The sequence below is a fragment of the Mesoplodon mirus genome (genome assembly GCF_964341445.2).
Source record: "Mesoplodon mirus genome assembly, chromosome: 3".
In the NCBI taxonomy this organism is placed as follows: Eukaryota; Metazoa; Chordata; class Mammalia; order Artiodactyla; family Ziphiidae; genus Mesoplodon; species Mesoplodon mirus.
The window spans coordinates 150,328,384-150,351,588 of NC_138978.1; the positions used below are offsets into that span (position 1 = coordinate 150,328,384).

General features: G+C 44.3%; 1 protein-coding gene across 10 annotated transcripts in view; it reads right to left on the reverse strand.

The window, feature by feature from the left end:
- The window catches only part of SRGAP2 (SLIT-ROBO Rho GTPase activating protein 2), a 240,028-nt gene that overhangs the window by 48,115 nt on the left and 168,708 nt on the right, over positions 1-23,205 (reverse strand). For 8 of the 10 annotated variants that reach the window (XM_082614406.1, XM_082614403.1, XM_082614409.1 and 5 more), the window contains exons 6-10: positions 20,989-21,204; positions 20,287-20,415; positions 12,467-12,691; positions 8,721-8,822; positions 7,524-7,721 (exon numbers count right to left, since the gene is read on the reverse strand). In XM_082614406.1, coding sequence (XP_082470532.1) covers positions 7,524-7,721; positions 8,721-8,822; positions 12,467-12,691; positions 20,287-20,415; positions 20,989-21,204 — 870 coding nt within the window. The remainder of the gene's footprint in view (positions 1-7,523; positions 7,722-8,720; positions 8,823-12,466; positions 12,692-20,286; positions 20,416-20,988; positions 21,205-23,205) is intronic. The other 2 variants (XM_082614407.1, XM_082614405.1) reach the window with 1 other exon arrangement.

Here is a 23,205-nt window from a genome sequence, read left to right on the forward strand (position 1 = left end):
CAGAGACAGGGGCTGCCACCCTCCACTTGTATACACACATACTGGCGGTTCCAAACACAAGATGAGGTTTATGGAAATGCGATCCCATCTGCTCTAACAGTCAAAATATGATTGCTGTGCTGTACTTTTGTGATTTGACCTCTCTCAACCCTTGTCTGCCCAGCGAGAGGCTGTTTCCCTGGACAATTCATCAAATCTCCAAGACAACTCTATGAACTATGATTATCATTATCCCCATTTTATGGATGAAGGCACTGAGATCTGGAGAGATTCAATAAGTGGCTCTAGGTCAAACGATTAGTGAGTGGTGGAACCAGTATCCACATATGCAGTTTGACAATACACTGTGTGCTTTTAATCGTTATGATAACGTGCTTGATCCATTATGGTACAGAGCAGAAGGAGAGAAGCAGAACAAAACATCACAGTATTGATTCTTTACATACGTGTAGCAATTTAAGAATTTTTAGAGTACTTTAGCATGTATTTGACTCTCACAATAACTCTGTACAGCACATAGGGGAGACATCATATTATTTCCTGATTATGGATGAGAAAGGGAAGGGGGCATTGCTGATCGCCACAAGCCAGTAAGTGGCAGTGTCAAACCTGGATCCCAGGCCTTTGGACTGTTAACATGGTGTCTTTCCTACCCTACCCCCTGGCTGTTCACAGGGATCTCAGTTTGCCTTGGTTGTCTCCTGCTGTAATGGTTCATCTGCTGGGTCAGGGGTCATCTGCCCACGTCTAAACTCACGAGGTAAAATGGCAGTGTTTCCCCGAGTGTGATCTGCGAATCACTGGTGATACGTGAGGTAGTGGGGGGGGGGGCGGTAAGTGGATATAACACCTAAAACTATAAAGTCCTGTCTTTTAAGGTACTAAGCAAACAGTATGATTATACATCAAGCCTTTGATTTTATGGCTATTACTACTTAGGGTGAAGACAGAAAGAAAGGGTGAAAAAAATGTGAGTTACTTTTATTCTGTACCTTTCTGTACAGTGTGAAGTTTTAACTAGGAGTGTGTATTTCTCTCTCTCCCTCCTTCTCTCTCTTGTAAAAACAAAGAAAAATGCTGCTTTCTCTGGGATGCTCATCCTGGCCCTCCCTTGTTCACCCAGATGCTCCTGTGTGGAGCTTCGCAAATCTCTGACAGCACTTTTCACCCAGCCCTGTCATGGAGGCTTTGCTGCTCCTACGTCTTTCCCTCCAAATGGTAACCTCTCTATGGTCAGAGACTGTGGCATTCACTATTCTTTGCATCCCTGATGCTTAGTACTGTGCCCAGAAGATAGCAGACACTCAATAAATGTGTGAAAATGAGTAAATAAATGAATAGTCTCACTCTCCTCTGGATAGAACCTTCCTCAGCAGTTACACACCTCGCCCCCAAGTATGCTCCTACTCTCTGAATTAAATAGAAGACAAACAAAAAACAAGCCCTATGACAAATCATTTCTGCTGCTTTCCTCACGACCTGTTCTCTCTGCTCCTTTGTACTTTTGCATGAGAACATCTGCATGAAAATAGGCTCCGTTGTCACCTTCCCCATCCCATCTGCTCCAGCTGCCAGCTCACCTGCTGTCAGTCTTCCCTGGGTGACATCCTAATCCCCAACCAATGCCTAATTGTGAGGCTTGGAACAGTACTTCAGGGTCCAGAGGTGAAACACCTTCAGGAAACATCCACTGCTAACACCTGAACCGCGAGAGCCCCCTCTTTGGAAGGTTATCCCAAGGAGACTCTAAAGGTGTCCTAATGAGGGAAAATTCATCCAGACACTGTAACCCTTAAAACAAGACCCGAGTGCTCAGAAAACAGCCAAAATTCTGAAAGGAGATGGATGCAAATTCCTTCCTCTCACTTGTGTATACTTGTGATTCCGGAAATCATCTTTTTCATTCATGTTCACAGTTCACTAGTTAACTCTGGCTGTCACTCAGTGAACCATTAAAATAAATAACAATCTGATAAAGAGGTATGATGAATTAACTTTTCGGGTTCCACTAAATCCTGAAGGATCAAAAACTGTGTCAAGGTATGACCTGCATGCCTAATAGTGGAAACAGTGGTTGGAAGTTTTCCGTCTAGGTAAGCCGGGTATGGGAAGGTAAAAGCATCCTATTCGCAGGCATGTCATTTATCACTTCCCTATCCCGCCCATAAATCCACGCTCATCTCTATGAAAGGTAAACTGGGAGAAGTAACCTGGGCTTTCCTGGGAGGAGCTTAGTTAGAAGGCTTCAGCTGCTGCTGTCCAGACACATAGCAAAGGGAGCTGAGACAGCTGATGACAAGGGAGGAATAGGTGGCTTTTCAATGATTTCTGGAGGCCAGGGGGCTAGGAAAAGAACTGTTGATGTGTAATCTCAAAATCCTTCCTTGGGCAATAAGGGTCACTTTCCTTATTTAAACCATGTCCCAATATTAGGTGATTAATTTTCTTTCGTTCCACTCCCTGTACCGTGCTCCTCTCCTGAAACACCTAAAGGTAAAGTGATTACCTGCAGTTTTCCTCAGTGGAGGAAAAAGGAATGGATCATGGTCTATTCCAGATCACCAAAATGAAATCAAATTCCTAAAACACAGTCTGACTGCCACACCCCCATATGCACCTACCCCGTTTTACACGCATTATTATCAAAACTGAGAATTTTTTCCAAAAGTAGGAAGGGAGGCAGGAGTCTATTGGGTGGTTTTGGTTTTTGCCATTGTAAACCTTCAATTCAGTTTTTATGATCTCACTGATTTCTTTCTAAATAATTCCTAATTGGGTATTAACTGTCAGTGATGAGTTTTATTTATTGAAAAGGATTAGTGTAATAATTTTTCTTTCTGAGCCTGCCCTCCCTGACAGACATTTTAGTTGCAGTAAAATGGAGAAGTCTGAGTTGGTATATTCTAGTCCTACCACTTACTAACTCTTCCAACCTTGGGCAAGTCACTTAACTCCCAGAATCTTAGTTTCCCCATCTGAAAAATGGGGATAATATCTTTTTTCACAAGGGTGTTAAAGATGAAATAAGATAACAAGCATGACTGTGACTGTTAACACAAGGACTGGCAACTAGCAGGTGCTCAGAAGTGTTCCTTATACAGAATCACCTGTTCAACCAAACAACAGTCCTTCTCTAAACTTCTTTGCTTTGTGCTAATACTTAAGAAAGCGCAATCAAAGCAGGTTTCTGGCCTGAAGAAAAAAAGTGAGAGGCACAAGAATGGTTTTCAAATTTAATTTTAAAATACCTCTTCTCTTTAAATACATTCTTTCCATGGTGGTGTAAAACTCACAGACCTTGCCTAGGCCTTGAATTTAATCTGTGAACCCAAGGCCATAAGTATCCACTGCTGCCAGAAGGTGGGGTGGGTGGGAGGAGTGAGCTATGCCTTGCCAGCCCCGTGCACAGAGATACACAGATGTCATTACTGTGGCTGCTTCCCCACCAACCAAGCACGCTGACATTTCCCCTCCTCCCCGTCAATTTTTAAAGCAGGAAACAGCTGTCAGACAGAATACATAATAGAGCAAACATTTCAACAGGAGCATATCTCCCCACTTTAATTGACAGGGCAGGCGCATCCATGCATTTGTACCTGCTTAGCACACATTTATCAAGTATCTGTTTATTCTTGGAGAATACCAAGATAAGAAAAGGTCTTGGACCTCACCAAGTCTAGCAGTCTTAGAGCACTGTCCATTCAATGGCCAAAGAACTGGCTCCTCTCCAACCTCTTACCTTACCCGAATCTGTCCTCCCAAATTCAGGCAGTTTAGCTTTGTTTATTATTTTATCAGCTATAAGCCCTCCTTCCCCCATTTCATCCCCCATTCAAGAACCCCAGACTCCAACCTCCATACAAGGAAATACCTATAAGGGTTTGACAGTACTTGGCTAAAAGCAGTGAGCATTACTGCCTATGAGCAGGGAATTGGTTAAATAAATGATGGAACATCCATCCATACAATGATGTTCTGTGCAGCCATTACAAAAGGAGGCAGATCTTTTGGACTAACGTGAAGATAATACCCAAAATAAATTAAGTGAAAGAAGCAAAGTGAAGAACAGTATGGATGGTATACTTCTATTTGTATTTCTATTTATTTTATTTCCTTACATTTCTAATGTAATAATATTATATTAAAGGGTACATCAGTGGTTGTCTCCACACAGAATACCTCTGGAAGGACACAGAAGAAACTGGTTTCAATCACTGTCAGAGGGGAGGGGAAGTGGGAGTTGGGGATGGGTACAGGCTTGACATTTTTCTGTATTCTCTTTTGAAATCTTTGCATCTTTTTTTAACACTTATAATAAAAAGGCAATGGGAAAAAAGGTAGACAGTGCTGGATTGTTTGTTATAGAAGACAAGTGATACAAAGCCAAGGAGGTCAGAAAATGTCTTCTCACTTAGAGCAAAGAAGGGCAGAAAGCTGAGCCTTCCCCTCACCTCAGCTTCCTCAGCAGGGTGTAGAGAAGGCCTGTGTCCTGAGACTAGGAGACCAGAAGATCAGAGTTCTGGTTTCAGCTCTTGCTGAGGACTTTAAACAAGCTACCCATACTTTTTGGATTTTTTGTTTGGTTTTTTAAAAAAATATCTTTCAAATGAGAAGATTTGGTTGGATGATTTTTTAAAAACACTTCAAGCTTTAAAATTCCATGATTATTTTCCTGGAACTCTTGCGAACGACTGACCTTTGTAGGTCATGCTTCAAATTTCCAATAGATGTCATCTGGGCAGATGAATCTGATGACAGCCCAGAGTGGTCAGAAAGCTTTCCTAGCAGCCCTCTGGGTCCCTAGGCACACTACCAGGAGAGAAAGCCATGACAAGGGACCTCTTCCCAATCTTCCAAAAGAAGGCAACTTCTAGGACGCGCTTTTCTGATGTCTTTGAAGGGCACGGGGAAACACATGGGCAACATTTGTGGAGACAAAAGACTAAGAAAAGCACATCTGCAGGTGTTTTGGCTTTGTAGGGTTCGGCAAGCACAGGCAGCTGTCCTGGGGAACATGCACGCCCCCTTTTCTTGAATGTCCATTTTGCCACCTCCCAAAAGTCTTTTTATCATGAACTATCTGATGCGTTCCAAACACCAGTCACAAAAATGATGAACTCTCTTGTAAATCTGTTACTAGACAAGCCCAGACAAAAGAACCTTCCTGTTAGCCAAGGAAATTTGCACACTATTGTGGTAAGTAGCATTATGGCCACAAAAGACAGGAAATGAGTTAGAGGACACCAGTGTATTCGGACAGAGGTGAAAGGATGGGTGGGATTTGGGAGGTCACCAGTTTGAATATGGTCATTCCTGCTCTTACTAAAGGTCAATCTTGAATACAAATGTTATAGCTTCACTTAAAGCCAAAAAGTAATTTCTGACAGTCTTAAATACAGATCTTTATGTCCAAAATTCTTATTTAATCTTGTTCTGCAATGTAACAAGATTGGGTCATTTAAGTAGCGTTATATCTAAGCAGTCCAGACAGACCAGACAGACAATCTCAAAAGCCTCTCGAGTAATTTAACAACCTCCTGAGATAAAGAAGCTTGGGGAGGTACACAGCCCTCACTATAGACAGGAAGTTTTCTTCATGTCTGTCCCAGGTTTTTCATGCCTTCATGCTTTTGCACATGCTGCTCTTGCCTCAAGGAATGCCTTTCTCCTCTTGATTCACTCATTGACTGATCAGCACAGAAGTTACTTTGTATGTAATGTTTCCCCAACTCCATTTATCCTGATTGCCATTCACGCACATGTGCGTGTATGCACTTAACATTTTTTACATTTATTTTTTTAATTACCCAAATCAACCTATTGTAATTGTATTGTAATTGTTTACATGCAGTAAAAAAGAAAGTTTTCCCTTCATAGGCCTAATTCCATCAATCTCCTCTTCATTTTATATTCTTAGCATTCCCAGCTTATAGAGCACAGTGTCTGGTACATAGTAGATCCTTAATAAATGATCAATGAACACTTTAATAATATTCAATGAATAAATTAATAGTGATGATGGAGATAATAAATTTTCAGCAATTTTGAGCACTCGCTACAAAAGAGGCAATGTGCTATGTATTTTATAAAAATGAATGAATGAGCCAAAATGTCATTCCATTCTTTCTCTGTACAGAGTTTAGTATTTTACTCATAAATGTATTAAAGAATGTTATAATTTAATGACTTAGGAAAATATTAATCATTTGTTAAATGAAAGCAGATTATAAAACAATATGTAGAGCAGTATCCCATTTTTTATAATAAAATTATAAATATATGCTCACATCTGTGTGCACACATAGAAAAAAGCCTGGAAGAGAATATATTCTAACACTATTATTTCTAGGTTATTGGGATTATGGCTGATTTTTAGTTTCTTTTTACTTCCAGATTCTATATAATAAGCATGTTTTGTTTTGTATTACAAGAAAAGAAAAGTTATTTTAAAAGAATAATACTGTTAAATTACTCCCTTTCAACAGTCTTCTCCAGGACTTAAAAAAAAAAAAATTTGAAGAATTCTGAGCTTAATTACGTGAAAAAACAGATTCCTTCTTTGAAGGAGATAGCAAATCACTAGTGTTCTTAATGGAGAAAGGGCAGTGTTCAAAGAAGAATTAAACAAATGTTTCCAGTTGGAGGAAAAATTCAATTTACTACATGCAGACTGTGTTTCTTGACTGAAAAACGAGTTAATTCCTCTCATTCAGAATCAGTATGCATATTCACTGGCTATATTTCCTCTCACATCTGCAAACTTAATTCCTTCTTTCTTAGTCGTCAGAAGATTAGGAAATAAATTTTAGTTCAGGCAATAAATCCTACTTGGCAAGCTCAAAATAACTTAATTATTAAAAAGTAGCACCAAAGACCAGCCAGCAACCTTCCAAAGGACTGTTAATATTACTTAAAAAAAATTGGGTTCATCTGTCTAAAAGAGGACTGGGAGATGCATGAATAACAAAATATAATGTTTTAGAATTCTCTGCAAACCAACAATGCTGCACGTTACCTGTCCCTTTGAATTTCAGCCATAATTATGAAAAATAATTTCCCACTTTAAACTATAAAGTAATATCATATCATATCAACTAGAAAAGATTACAGACTTTAAAAACAAGATATGTGTTAGCCAAAATATTTCGACATAGTTCTCAAGAACCAAGAGATGCAGTCCCCCTTTCACGACCCCTAGGAATGAGAAGGAAACTTTCAAACAAAAGCTTACTAGCTGGTTAAAAAAGTCTTCAGAAAGAAAATATTCTTGGTAGTGTACTTGGGGCCATCCTTTCTCTTGGGGGTCCCTGTTAGATATACAACTTGTGTATATTTGTGTCTTTAAGTGTAGGGGTGGTCTCTGAACATGCCCAGATCCAAGTCAAGATATTCAAAGACTTGATATCCTGCAAGACACCGGATAAGATATCCTGCAGACACTTGACAAGGACACTGGGATCCAAATGGCCTGTGTGTGCTGCAGTGCCTAAAGATGATCTTTAAAGGCCACTGAACCCCCTCACCGTGAAATAGAACTGCTCTGTCTCTTGCTGGTTGGCTCTCCTCTTGGCAATGCTGGGTTTGCTCATGAAGGTTTCTGAGACCGTGGACTTGACAGATTCCATAGAGTTGCTGTACTGGAAGCAATCGGACACATCAAAATCCTCGACAGTCACAATGTCCTGGATGGTCTGCAGAGTGGCCTCCATTGTCTTCTTTACCTGCCATGATAAGGGCCAACATAATGCATGAGGGGCAGGCTGCAAAACAAGAGGTGATGGAGAAGCTTGGAGAAGTGGGAGAGAAGTGGGCTGAGGAAGGAGGGAGGAGACTGTCAGAGGGTGCAGGTCTGCTTCCCACTGGATGGTGCTAAGTGAGTGATAAATATCACACGGGCCCTACTCTCTCCAGTGAGGACCTAGAACCACTACTCCCTTCACGCTACATGCTTGACCCAGCTATTTAATGTTCACTTTTAAAATTTAAGATTAGCTCTTCGCTATGCTGGACGTGCTAAGGGAGAGAGGATGAAACAAATCCAAACCAACCCCATCATACAAAGAGCTGGTTAAAAATGTATGGTGGGCCTGGTCCCGCAATGCCCCAGGTTCTGTTTCCCGACCTTCAACAAATGAATGAACCTGTTTGCCCACGTGCAAACTAAGTGACCCATCCCCAGGCTTTCCTGCTCTTACTGGGGAAAGTCAGACTTACTGAGATGCCAGGTGAGAAGTCATGTGAGCTCAAAAGAAAGGAGCTGATAATTAATCATACTGCCCTTTTAACTGGTTGTTGAAAGCCAATACGTTGGGCCCAGAAGAAAGTCACCCTTTTCTAAGAGGATGGAGATGTTTGAAGTGTCAAAGTCAAAGGCCTCTGTTTGTTTGAAAATGCTGGAAAAAGCCAGGCATGAGGGGGTGGTTTCAGAGACACAATATTGTTCACACAGCTGCCAAGTGCCATTTTGATTAAATGTGCAAAGGGGGGAGAAAAAAGCATTTTGCAAAAGCTCAAAATAGAGCTCAACCTTTGGCAATGCAAGAGCAACTTCCTGGAGTTCAAGGGCAGGATGTAGCAGAAGGGGAAAATCCAAGCCTACATTTGGCTACGAAATGTTTGCAGCAGCCCGGACATTCTCTGCATGCTCCGTCCACCTGCTCCCAGACGGGCAGCAGCAAGAGGTTTGACAGGGAAACTCAGAGGGTGGTTCTGAGTCTCACCTCTTCGTTCTCAATCTTCAGGGTGGATAAGCGAGATTGCAGTTGTTGGCATCTCTGCACCAGCTCACTCTGGACGGGCTGCTGGGCACAGAGCTGGGAAGCCTGCCAAAAGAAAGCAATACTAGGTCAGGAAGGGGACACAGTTCTTTTGTCAGAGTCCCATTACTGTTAATAAAACTACTTATATTCAAGCTGTAAAGCTCGCAAATTCTATGTTAAAACAAAATCCAAAGCCAAAGTGTGTAGACCTCTTCCAGGACCAAATAGCACAAGACAGGAATGAGCAATGGAACCTGTTTGGAAAGATCTCTCTCTCGCTTTGGAGCCCACCTCCAGCCTGGTGCTTGGCAGGGGCAGGTCTATACAGGGCCTGGGGCTCCAAGGAAGCTGGAGTTAAGGCAGAGAAGAGTGCCTTAGGCAGCCCAGCTCCAGATACACAAAGCTCTGGCACAGTGAGGACTTCCTGCCAGAGGTCCAAGTGGCCACCTCGCTGGCCCCTCCTTCATTCCCTGCTGTACACCAGAGTGAAAGCAGGAGAGAAGTGGGTCAGGAGGCTAACATGCCGCTGTTGGCAGCCAGCATGTGTTTATAAATCTGGGCCGTGCATGAGAGCTCTGACTCAATGAGAGAAAGTGTGAAGCCAGGAACAAGTCCACGGGTTTTGCTAGAGGGCCCCAGAGGGCACGGAATCTTGTGGAACTTGGCATTTTCAAAAAGCCATCGTTTTACTCCAGATCTTCACCAGATCTGTGTGGGAGAGAAGTCTGCCCTTCCCCCCAAGGATCGCTGTCAACAAGCTTCCCCCTGTGTGAGGGGATGGCTGAGCCACTGTCTCCTGATGGGCCCATGGCGATGGCATAGGTTTGAGGTCACCCACCGTCCCCAGGATGACAGATGAGGAACAGAAGGCTGGCAGATTGGGAGGCAGGACCACGTGGAGGCAGCTCCTGTCACCTTGCCACCACGTGTCCTTTAGCCTCTCGTCTGCAAAGAGACATCTGGATAGAACTGGCCTCCTCCTTCCCCAGCAGTGGGCACATTCACATGCCCAAGACCATTCTCTTGCTTGAAAAGACAAAACCTCTCTTCAAATGGAGGGGGCTGGGACTTGACCTTTTCCTCCATTGGCTTTTAAGCTCTCAACTGACTTGACCTCCTCCCCCAGCTGAGAGGCTGGCCTGAGCCAGCTCTCAGATCTGAAGAGAGCTGACTTCATTCTGGCTCTTGGATAAGCAGACACAATGGAGAAAGCTCAGTGGCCAGGATGGGTTAGTGCCAATAGTGAAACTCTCTGGCTGCCTGATGTCACTGGTCAGGCATTCAGAGCCCCACAAGTCTCTGGGGGCACCAAGGGTAGAGCCAAGCACCCCCTCCTAGTACATCTGAGAGTGCTTGGCATCAATTCATGTGCTGAGTGCCCCAGAACACCAATCAGTGTCGGGTCTTGGCCAATTTCAGGGCTTCCGCTCAAAATGCCATCCGAACTTTGGCCCTAGTTCAAGGACTTCCAGGCAGCTCCCTCTTGTTGCCTCCACAGTCTACAGACAGCCCTCAATGACTGGGGATAGATCGCTGCTTTTCCACTCACATGAAGGCTAGGCTGGAATGCAAAACCTTTGCAAGATCTAGGACTGGCCCTGGCCTCTGCCTGGCCCAGCCACTGATCAGCTATATCACACAAAGGGAGGCCCTAGGCAGAAGACTGAACTATTGATTTTTAAAGTAACTTCGACGTAGCAGGGAGGAATCATGGAGGGAAAACCACCTCCATGCTAGTTTCTTTAAGAAGCAGCAGGGCTGCTGATGCATGCTTTGGCAGTGGTCCTCTATCGGGGTGCAAGGTAATGCATTCCAGCTGTGCTCTGGAGTATGGAAATGAGGCTCTGACAGGGCTAGGAGGGGGCCTGAGCACCCAGCATTTGGAATCCCCCTTTATGGAGACAAGCTGTTTGGCTTAGAAGGCATCTCAGTCAACACCAGAAAATGTATCACTCCACTCAGCTGGTCCCCAAGTTCCACTGCTTCCTGGGAAGGAATCTCTGTGGCAGCTGGAGAAGGGACTTGGGAGGCAAGTTTGACCAGAAGCCAGGGCAGGTGAGGAATGGGGCTTCCTGGGGCTTGGTGACACACCAATACACCCTCGTATTCTAATTGCACATGCTGCCATCTCACTTCCCCATCTGTTCAGATGCTGACATTTCCTAAGCCACAGCAATGGAAACAAACTGTAAATGGTCTGGTTTTCCCCAAGAAGGAGAGGAGGAAAGAAATCATCTCCATATTTTTGTCTTTAGGATAGAAATGTCCCACTCTCCATGGTGGTCTATTGATGACAGCAAATCCGCTGGTTACAGTATAACAGTTGTCATTCTGGAGGAGGGTTTTCTAAAAAGCATCTGGATGCTAATCTTAACGGAAGCACCACTCCCTTGTTGAAAGGGCATTGTTGTTTTTCCATCACCCAGCATTCATTCCTCCTTCTTCTGGTAACTTTGGCCTGACTGTCCTTTGTGGGGAACATTCCACTCACGACACAGGCCATGTGCTTTGGATGGGGCTCTCCCCAACTTGGGGATGCAGTGTGTGACCTCTGCATAAGCCAATCAGCCGACTGCAGATACCAGCCACAGTGACTGGCTCCGGGATAAGCACGTCACCCAATCAGGACCAAGGAGACACAATGAGACTTTTGTGGGGGCTTCTAGGAGGGAAGCAGATACTCTTTCTGCTGGATTTCAATCTACAAGGAGATAAGGCTGGAAATATAGTCACCTTGCCCCCACGGGATAAAAGCCTATTTGAGAATAGACCCAACACACAGGATGTGAAGCAGAAAGAGAAAAACTAAGTCTTGATAAAATTCCCACTCCGAAACCCAACCATGCCTGAAGATCCATCTTGAGCTTTTCTATTATGTAAGCCTATACATCCTCCTCCTGATTTAACACACAGGTCAAATGGTGGCTCTTACCCCAGCAATAAGATTCACTTTGATTTGTAGGTACAACCACCAGAAGAGAAACCACAAGATTCACGGTAATGAAAACCAGAGAGCTTCTCACTCCTCTCACTTCGGTTTATTTAGGCCCTTCTTGTTTTAGTCATCGGAGGTGAAAAGTCATAAACAGGGCCCCCATGTTCATGCACTGCTGCCTGGATAGCCATTCTTAGGGTTGACATCTTGGCTCCTGTCCTTTCTGTAGGTACCCATTCTTTTTTTGTTCAATACCCAGGCAAAACTATAGCTTTTATCACAATCTTCTAAACCCAAGAAAATTAGATTCTTCAGAACTCTGCTGAGTGACAAAAGATCACGTCATCACCCTGCTTAGCCTTCCGTCCCCATCAGAAGCCTTTAGTATCTAGCCCCATCTCAGCTCTCACTTCTTTCAGCCTCACCACCTCTCTCCTTCCCTTTTGCCATACTGAACTGTTAGTAGCTTTTAAAACACGCTGGCTGTTTTTCACCTCCTCTGATCCTGCTGGTCCCTCTGGGTGCCCCTCCCTGTGCATATTTCTAACTCTCAACTCAGCTGACTGTAAGCTCCCTGAGGGCTCTAATCCCCAACGTCTACGGTCAAGCCTAGTGGACAGCAGGCACCCAGGAGCTGTTTGCTGAATGGCTGGAATGGGCTTCACCCACCGGACATGAAGCCAGCCCCAGGCCTTGCCTTCCCCAGAATAACATAGCTTGAGTGCAGTAAATCTAGACACAAGGGGACGTGAGGGTGGGAAGAGGTTCTCACCATGTCCCCCATGTGCGGCTGGAACTCAAACTTCATAGGTGGACAGAAGACATTGTTGTACATCTCCATGAGGCGCTGCTTGTCACTGGTGGCATCGAGGTTTTCTACAGCATTCTCGATGGCGTCCAGACCCTCGTGCTTTGACTGCTCCAGATTCAACTCAGCGGAAAGGAAGGTGCGTAGCGCGCGGTTCAGGCTGGCGTGGTAGCCTAAGTCACAGCACTGCTGTGGAACGGAGAAGGCAGGTGAGCAAACCATGGACAGCCACAGGGCTTGGCAGAGGGGGAGGGTGGCCCCCAGGGCAGATCTGACCCTGCCAACAAGACTAGCTGTGCAGCTGGAAGAGGGCTGACCCTCTAAGATCTGGGTGATATTTCTCAGTTCTTGACTCCTAGTTTGATATGGAGGACTCCTTAGAGGACTGTGAGGTGGGTGGAATGAAGAGGACTCATTGGGACAAAATGAAATTACGTAATCATGCTCTTCAGTAAACATAAAAGAGTTGGGAGTTAAGGAGAATATTCTTCTATTTTCAGGTTCCTCTGGGGATACCACTGTAGCAAAATTCAACGATAAAAATATAGCCTGCCACTCCCTCAGGGTTACTGTGATTTAGTCACCATATACCAATCAAGCCAGGCCATTTCAGCATTCAGGTTCAGAAATCAGAGGTGGTGCAAGAGAACTCCAGGTGAGAGAAGAAACGAATGTGTGTGGGGGGGGGGCGGGGGGGGGCGCTGACTCTACTGGTCATCAACCCCCGCCTCCGGCAAACTCCGAACATTCTAGGACAGGCCTTACTTGTAGATTAGGATTTCTGTACTAAAGCTCCTGCTTGACAGCATTTATGAGATGAAAAATTTCTAAACACAAGCCTTACTGGGAAAATTCACATCATCTAAAGGATTCTGATTGAAGTAACATGGAAAAAAAAAGTGCTATGAAAGAGGTAGTAGTTTAAAAAAAACACTGGAAGTCAAGCAACCTTGGAAAAGCCACTCCACATCCCTGAACCCGTTTCCTCAACTGTAAAATGAACAGATTTGGCCAGGTCAGTGGTTTTCAAGCTGTAGCCCAGAGCTCTATGGTTCTGTGCTCAGGCTGCCCTTGAGAAGGGGGTAACAGGGCAGCCCAACTAGCAGGACTTGGGGCCTCCTGCCCCTGTTTCAACCAAACCAGCTCTGCTCTGTTTTTCTATTTAATATATTGGAATTCTATCTAAGGCCTGGTTTGAGAAAGAAGTCTTCTGCTAGAGAAAAGTCTGAAAATACTTGGACTAAATATAATCCCTGAGGCCCTCTTCAGCAATGGCATTCTGTAACTCTATGACAATATTCCCCATCCCTCCCAAAGGACCCACAGATCCAAATTCCTTGGCCATCTTTTATCCCCTCTATTGCTTAAACAGCTTTGAGATTCAGAACTTGAGAAGAAAGATCAGAGAAGAATCTATGGATAGAGTAAGACCATCTGCCTGATTGCCATTTCATTCCATAAGCAGGCATTAACTTAACTCTTCCCCCAGCCTTTCCCCCTCTTTATGATCACATTGGGACCAGCCACTATTGGGGAAGAAAAAGCATGTGATGTGCCTCCTCCTCCCAGCGTCTAACAAGAAGCTCCGTGACAGAGTGCCTGTCGGGCTGGGCTCTGGATTCAGTGCCAGTGGGCCCTGGCAGGTGCCTGGCTGTGCGGAAGAACAGCATTTACAGCTTAACTAGAGGCGGAGGATGGAAAGACATTAAATTCAGTTGGGAGGGAAGCTAGACAAAAGCAGCTGATTGGGAGGCTGCACGTGCAGGGGCACTTCCTCCTCTGGGAGATACTGCTGGTCTAGCCAAGCTTCCCTTGAACCTGTAAACCTTCTCGACTAGTTCTGTGTAGACCCTGATGATGAACTCCATGCCTGTAAGTCTGATGAACAGAAGTAATGCTGCCCACAGGGCTGAGCAGGTACGTGGGGGTGGGGGGAGCTTTTCAGGGCAGAAGAGAATTAGAGGGAGGCAGTCTTCGTAACCTTTACATATTTTTGGTAACTCCCCTTTCCCCTCCATTCTCACTCCCTCTACCCTAATTCATACTCTTATCGTCTTACAGTGCTGTTTGCTTCACTGTCCTCAAATATGGCTTTTGTTACGCCTACTCCCTGCTGAAGAACCTCTAATAGCTCTCATTTTTTCCCCAAAGTATCATCCACCTTCCTCAGTTGGGAAATTTAAAAATGCCTCCAGGGACTTCCCTGGTGGCGCAGTGGTTAAGAATCTGCCCGCCAATGCAGGGGACATGGGTTCGATCCCTGGGCCGGGAAGATCCCACATTCCGCAGAGCAAATAAGCCCATGTGCCACAACTACTGAGCCCACGTGCTGCAGCTACTGAAGCCCGTGTGCCTGGAGCCCATGCTCTGCAACAAGAGAAGCCACTGCAATGAGAAGCCCGCGCACCACAATGAAGAGTAGCCCCCGCTCGCCACAACTAGAGAAAGCCTGTGCGCAGCAACGAAGACCCAACACAGCCAAAAAATAAATAAAATTTAAAATAATTTAAAAGCAAATAAATATTTAAAAATAAATAATTTTTTTAAAATGCCTCCATTTACTAAGTGTGCTTACTATATGCCAGTGTGCTAAGAGCTTTATGTACATTCTACATTTTAATCTGCATAGTAACTCCAGTGAGGTTGGTATTATTTTAATTTTCCGGACTAGAAGGCTGAAGCTCAGTGAAGTTAAGCAAGGTCAAAAGCCAGAACAAAGTGTAAGTTGTCTTCAGTCTGACCATCTAACATCATCTCCCTCTATTTTCTTCTTCAGACTCTTCTGTTCTAATCCAATGATATACTTTGTTCAGGGTCAAGTATTAGAAAACCATAGGCCTCAAATCAGCTGTATGACGGTAAGCAAGCTACTTAACCTCTCTGAGCCCCACATGGGGATAACGCCAGCCTCAGAGGTTGTTGTGTGGCTGATACACATTTAAACATATCTGGTACCGTGCAGACACTTAAACAAACACCAATCACCAATATCTCCAAATCCACTTTCAGCTCCCAGCATTCTCTCCTCCTAAAATGTTTCTCACTCCTTTCACCTGGGAACTGACCCAATCTTCAAGATCCAAATCAAATTCTCAGCCCCTAGGAAGCCAGCCAGCCCTGCAACTCTGGCATATATTAACCTTGGCCTCCACTCAGAACAACATTCTTCTGCAGCCCTCATGTGACACAGAATGACACTCTCTCATTCTGTGACTCGCCATTTCACATCGCCCCAACAGAAGGCAAGAGGGCTTGGCCAGTGTCTTGTTCCTTCTTTGCATCCCTCACCATTAGGCCTTGCTCATAGTAGGCATTTAATAAACATCAGTTGATTGACTGATGCCAGGAATACAGATTCTACCCTCCCAGGAAATAATCTACTTAGGCTGAATACTGATCTAAGTCAAGTGGGCAGATGCGGCCACTGAAGCCTTTTGTTTTACTCAGTCTGGATGGCCTTCGGAAGACATGGAACTTTCTTGGGCCAGTCCACTGTCTCTATTATATAACTGCTCTGTAGCTTCTCTGTGTCAGCGCGTGGGGGTCTGACTCACAATGTGCCCTCCGGCTCCTCTATGCCTCCAGCCAACCAGGGAGATTCAGAATAGGTTTTCCAGAGCCTTGGCTCTCCACATATCTGAAAGGGCAAGAGCCAGAAACTGAGGCTTCAACAAAGAAGCAACTTCTCGCAAGGTTAGGTAAACAAGATTTGAATATTTCATCCCTGTTCCCAGTAGAATCCCAGTGAGTAGAGGCAGCACATTATTTTGCTCACAATGGGGACAAAATATGCTTTCCATGCCTTCTGATGAGTTCTGTGGCCATGCCGGGTTCCCCTGGCCATTTCTGGGTTATATAAATGTTTGATGAAAACTCTCTCAGGGGAAATCAAATTTTTATAAGAACTTAAATGATAGCCCCTCCAGATGTGTGATGACTTGAACTGACAGCTCATTAACCCTTTACCAGCTGATAGTCTCACCCAGAGACTCTAGAGAAGGCCTAGAAAGGAAACACCCACTTCAAACTTCTACGGAAGCAAGAAATAATTGCCCTTAATAAAATGTCCTATTGAGAAAGCTGGGTTCCCTCCTATCTGACTTGGGTGCACATGGTGTCACAGATTCTCTGCCCACGCACATAGCACTCACAACACTCCATGAGGACAATGCCCGGTTCTTCATTCCTCCATCTGCTCCTGGGGGAGAGAAGCACATTCCAAGGAGCCTGTGGTTCTTAGACTATCTCAAGTCACTTCAGAATATCTTTTTGGGCTGAAGTCAAGGTTTTCCTGCTGTGTGTCAGATGCCTCATGTAGATTCCTACAATCTGAGATTAAATCTTATACTATATAATAAAAAGAAGTCAAGGGCTAGTCCTTGTGTCAATGGACTGACATCGACAAAAATCACTTCTTTCAGTTATCCTCGATGCCTTAGCACACAGTGAGCTTCAACACTGCCAGGAAGGAGGCAGAATGGTGTCCGTAACAGATGGCAATGGACTGGCACAAGATTCATCCCACATCTTAAAGCAAGTTCTGGATACTGGTGAGATCAGAATGCCAAGGGACCCGGGCTCCCCACTCACTCCTGCTCTAACTGTTGGTTCATGGCCAAAGCATCCTTTTGGCCATTTTTATGGCAACAGATCGGCAAGAAAAAGCAAGAAACTAACTGATACATGTAATAACATGGATGCAGCTCAAAAACATCATGCTGGGCAAATGAAACCAGATATGAAAACATATATACTATATAAAAATCCCACCTTTGTGAAGTTCTACAACAGGCAAAACTAATTCACAGTGAAAGAAATCAGAACAGTGGTTGCCTCAGGGTGTGGGATTGATTGGGAAGAGAAAAGAGGAAGTTTCTGAGGTGATGGAAATATTCTACATCTTGATAGAGATGTAAGTTAAAAGGGTATAGGATACTCCACAATTTGCAATTTAACACTTAAGTTCAGTCACTGTATGCAAATTAGATCTCAATGAGAACAGTGTTGAAAGGCATAAAACGGAAAAAAATCTTGGCTTAGGAAATCATCTTCTTCCTCCTTCTATTCCTTTCTTCCTTCAATAAACAGATTATGTGCTCAGCTATTCAGTAAGCCCTATACTTATGTATGTATGTATGTATGTATTAAGGTAAAGAGGAGCCTTGGTTCCTGCCCTCATGGAGCTTATAGAGACTAAAAGACATTCCTCTGTTCTTAGTGCACTGGCTCTCAAACATTTTTGACCTCCGACTTAGTAAGAAATACATCTTATATTGTCTCTCTGTCTCTCTCTCTCTCTCACACACACACACACCCACACACACCCACACACACCCCAACACAATAGTTTCACCGAATAAAACTTAACCTTACTAGTATGATGCACCCTGATATTTTCATTCCCATTCTGTTCTAGTCTATTCTATCCTAGTATAGTCTATTCATTAAAAAAATAATAAATCAAACCCATAAAAATTATTTCATGGCTCTAATGGATCATGACCTATGGTTTGAAAAAACACTGTCCTAGGGCCCCCTGTGCTTAGCCCTGGTGCTGCAATTAGCCAGTTACACAGAAATGATTTGTCTGTATGTCTGTGAATACCTCTAAGGTAAGAACTACTTTATTCTTTTTGTACCCCTGATGCTGCTGAGCACATAGCTTCATCCCAAGTAATATTTAACGAACATTTGTAGAGCAGAATAATGTAAGCTTTTTTTAAAAAAAAAGAGTAATTAATTTCACCTCAGGAAAAACACAAACAACAAACAAACAAAATAAAACAAGAGCAACTTTACTATCCGTGTGGCCTGGAATGCTACCAGCCTGGACTTGCTCATAGTGACCTAGACCCATGCTCTGGCTGATCACCACAGAGGCTGGCAGACTGCTTTTTCATGGCACCTCATACAGCACCCTGTGAAGACAGGCTCTTACCAAACTTCTTTTTTTTTCCAGTGATGAGAATAAGAAGCAAAATAGCTTGCTTCTTGGACTGATTTTAAAATACCCACTCACATTTGATGGAGTCTCTGTGGACTGTGACTGACTTAGCAGTAGCCCCTCTCTTCCCCTGAGGTCAGGGTTTTGGTGAAAGGGTAACAAAAGCTACTCTGGGGGCAAAAGAAAGAGAAAAGGACAAACCAGTAGCAGAGGTGTGGCGGACCGCCCAGGCTGATTTTTTTTTTATCGAATGTGAGATAAATAGCAGAAATTGAGCACAGGAAAGAAGTGATTCTCTTCCTCATGCTGAGAACAGGCCTCTCTCCCAACAGTGAGGAGCTGTTCCCCTGAGGAGGAGAAAGGATCCTGTCTAGGGTCCTGACCTCCATTGAAGGACAGTGTTCAGATTGGCATCAACAAGCAGAGAGAACAAAGCAGGGCCTGAACAGGGATCAGGGCTCCACTTCCCCAGCAAGACAATGACACCCAGGGCACTAAGGGGCTGAAATCTACTGACTCAAAAAGCCCTGGCTGAAGGGAGACTTAAATCTGTATTTTAGAAACTTTCCCCAAGCAGCTCCAATGTGAGGCCAGATTTAAGTACCCAATGATCTAGCCCAATTCTTCAGTTTGCCAGAGGGTGGAGAGGAGACAAAGCAGAGTTCCAAACCAGTTCCACGACAAGCCCCAGATCACCCAGCTAGTTATGCAATGGTGCATCTTAGACCAGAACCACACATGACATTGTGAAGTGTGGCAGGTTCATTCGCGGAGAAACCAAGGTAGACAGGCAAGTATGTGAGGTCTGGCCAGAGGCTTGCAAAACCCAGCTACTGCTTGCTGACAGCCAGAGGCAAATATCAGGCCTCGAGAGGAGACTGGCCAGGGTCTGCCTGAAGCCCTGGAAACTGGGATGCTTATGCTGAGTCGGCTGGCTCCAGGCCCCTCACTTTGATGACAGGAGAGAGAGGTGAGGAAGGGTGTACTTACACAGCTGCAGTCAGGGCTGGCTCAGAACTGGGCCAGACTGGAGTTTGCAGGTGAGATCGATTGCAAGACTTAACTATAAGGTGTGAGGAGAAGCAGCAGGAGAAACAAGGCCAAGGCTGACCCATAAGGCCAAAGACAAAACCCTTATCCCTTGTGCTTGCCCCATGCAAAACACATGAGCCTCATATCCTGCTTCTCTCATATTTGTGCCACAGCAAGAAGTATGGGTCACATGTCAGAGGCATCTGGATACCTTCCTGACCAGGACTCTAATTTGCAGTTTAACTTTGGGCAGGAACCCTTTAGAGCCCTACCTAGATTCCTTATCTACAAACTGGAGATAGTAATATTGATCCCAAAGGGTGACAAGACAATCAAATGAGATAATACTGAGAAAGATTAAGTGCTATATAAATATAAGGTATGACATTAGCTCTTGTCACTCACTTCTATGGGCAAGTACCTGATCTAAGGGAGTATTTCCTAGGAGACAGAAGCGCACAGTGGTTGTGAGCCTGGGTTTAGAGATCAGACCTAGGTACCACTTTTCCCTCTGTCACTTATTATCTGACTCTGGGTAAGTCATCTAAACTCTCTGAACTTTAATCTGTAACAGTGGAGGTAATAATGCCTTCCTCCCAGGATTCCAGTGAGGACTGAATGAAAAAAATTATGAACTGCTTTACCTGGTACCTGGTACATGACAAGCCCCTGAGGGATCATGGCTACCATCTTCATAATTGTTCTCAGAATGCTTTAAGATGCCTGAGTAACAGAACTAGGGGACTCCTGACCAGATCTTCGAATCCAGGAAAGAGGCGCCCTCGTACCCTTGGCTTTCAGCACTTACATCAATAAGGTCAGACAGGTCGTGGATGTAGTACTTGAAGACAGATGCATTGGTTGCTTCCAAAGCCAGTAAGTACTCATTCCGGGCTTTAATGGCCTTCAGCTTATTCTCTGTATACTTGGCTTGGCGCTGAAAAGGAAACAAAAGTTCAATTTTACTTTTTTTTTTTCTTTTTTAAAGAGGGGAGATTGTTCTCTAAAGGATGAAAGTACAGCACATTCGAGAACCACAACTGTGCTGTTACTCCCTATGCGCATCTGCCTTAAATTGGGTTCTAATTCTGTTTAATGAGATTCAAGGGCATAATGTAGATCAATCCAGGAAAGGTTAATGAGGCTCCCTACTTTAGATGCGTGTCCCACTTTGGTTCTATCTGTAAATTCCATTCTCCATCCTTACGCCACGACCCTGAAGGAGGTGTCACTATATCTGCCTCTGAACACCTGACATCTGAAGCCAAACCCTACGGTTCCCCTCCCAGGCTTAGGAAAGGCAACTACTGTTTCTTGTTTGTCTGCAACAGATGCCCACGTTCTTCCAACACCTAGGATTTCTTCCAGGGCAGACAGCAAGGTCATTAGGCACTAAAGGAAACCAGAGCTTCCTTGTTCTGCTCTCCACAGGGCTTAGTGGAAAATTCCCATCAGTCCTGACTTCCAGAATGTTCCTCTCCAGCCCCTACAGTTGCCAGAGCCTACACACCTTCTCCTTCATCTTCTCGATCTTCTTCACTGAGCTCCTCCGGACATGCTTCTCCTCAATGCGGACGTTGGATGTGGAGTCAGGGGAGCGTGGGGTCTGCCGGTCCTCCTGCTTCACGGATTTTCCAATTTGCTTCTCCTCCTGCTTCTCGGCCTCCTTTAGCTTGCTCTGAGCACTGATGCTGTCGGCATTGTACATGTGATATGTCTTCATGACCTGTAAGACACCACCCACCCCCACCCCTAGAGGTCAAGCCAATGGGGTCAATTCTCTGTTTTACAGGCTAAGAGACTCAGCTGGACCTCTCCCCCATGAAGCAATATCCTCATATCCTTAAGGGCAAAATTCATACGGTTTGGTTCAGCAAACTTTCTATATGAACGACCACTCCAAAGCACAGGAAAGCAGTATTTGAACTGAGCCAACGTGTCTTATTATTAAAATGATTTTACGTCTTCCACCCGAGATCATTTACTTCTATTTATTAACATTTATAAGCATTTCTATTTTATATAGAAATGTAATAGTAGTAATTTATAGTAGTAATAATAGTATAGTATAGTAATAGTATACTATAGTATACTATAGTAATATACTATATTACTAATGTAGTAATAGTATACTATAGTATAGTAATAGTATACTATAGTATACTATAGTAATATACTATATTACTAATGTAGTAATAGTATACTATAGCATAGTAATAGTATACTATAGTATACTATAGTAATATACTATATTACTAATGTAGTACTAGTATACTATAGTATAGTAATAGTATACTACTGTTACTAATAGCAATAGTAGTAATAATAGTAATTTCCATCAGTTAGTCATCTCACAAGACTAAGATGGGAAACACCACCACTCAGACCCCAGGAGCAAAGCCTTCCTGGGCTGTTTGGGACCCTGAAGAGGGCAGCACAGCCTGTGGAGTAGCCTATACTTTGGGGACTTTCACATAAAATGGGGAAGAGGAAGAGCTCCAAACCCGCTTTCTACTGGCCTCACGTCCTAGGGATCTGTCTGTCGGCTTTATCCAGATCAAACACCCTCTCTCACAGCAGCAGCAAGAACAAGGGCAGCTACCATTTACTGAGCACTTAGTATGTTCCTGGCTGTGTGCCAAGTGCTACACACACATTTTCTCATTTCATTCTTGTAGCAATCCTGTGATCTAGACAACAACCCCATGAAGATGGTAAACCTGCAGAAAATTTCACGTAAGAGCCTAAGAAGGAACAAAATCCACATCAAATGAAACTGGAGTTGCCACAGGAAGGAAGTAGTATCAAAGGAGAGGACACAATTTTCAAATTTTCCTTCAAAGCAACTGTCTGGGAGTCTAGTCCCTTTTCCTAATGAGGAGGCTGGAAAGCCTGGGACCTACGTTCATTTCCTCCCAAACGTACTACTTCCAGCCACCAGGTGCCTGCTCCTTCCTGCTGGAGCTCTCTGTTTCCACACAGGGAGCCTCTTCTTCTATCTGGAAATTAAAAATGCTTGATTACAAACCAAGCAAGCTGAAGTTCAAGAGTGCTGACATTTTGATGCCATAAGAGGGAGAATTAGTGAGTGTAGGGGTTGGGGTGTATGTGTGTGTGTGTGGCGGTGGGGGGAGTGACTGAACAACAGAGGAGAGCCAGGGTGTAATACTAATAATAATCTCTATCAGTACACCCTGTGTGTCAGGGGTCTTATGTACGTCACCTCATTTAATGTTCACAACAAGTCCGAAGGACATGCTATTATTTCCACTTTTAAAGATGAGGAAGCTGAGGGACTCCTCTGGTGGCACAGTGGTTAAGAATTTAAGAATCCACCTGCCAATGCAGGGGACACGGGTTCGAGCCCTGGTCCAGGAAGATCCCACATGCCACAGAGCAACTAACCCCGTGCGCCATAACTACTGAGCCTGCGCTCCAGAGCCCGCAAGCCACAACTGCTGAAGCCCGTGCACCTAGAGTCCATGCTCCGCAACAAGAGAAGCCACCGCAATGAGAAGCCTGTGCACTGCAACGAAGAGTAGCCCCCACTTGCTGCAGCTAGAGAAAGCCCATGTGCAGCAACGAAGACCCAACAGAGCCAAAAATAAATTTTAAAATAAAAAAAAACAATATAAAGATGAGGAAGCTGAGACTCAAAGAGATTAACTATCACACCCAAGGTCACACAGCTAGTAAATGAATCAGAATCAGGATTTTATTTATTTTT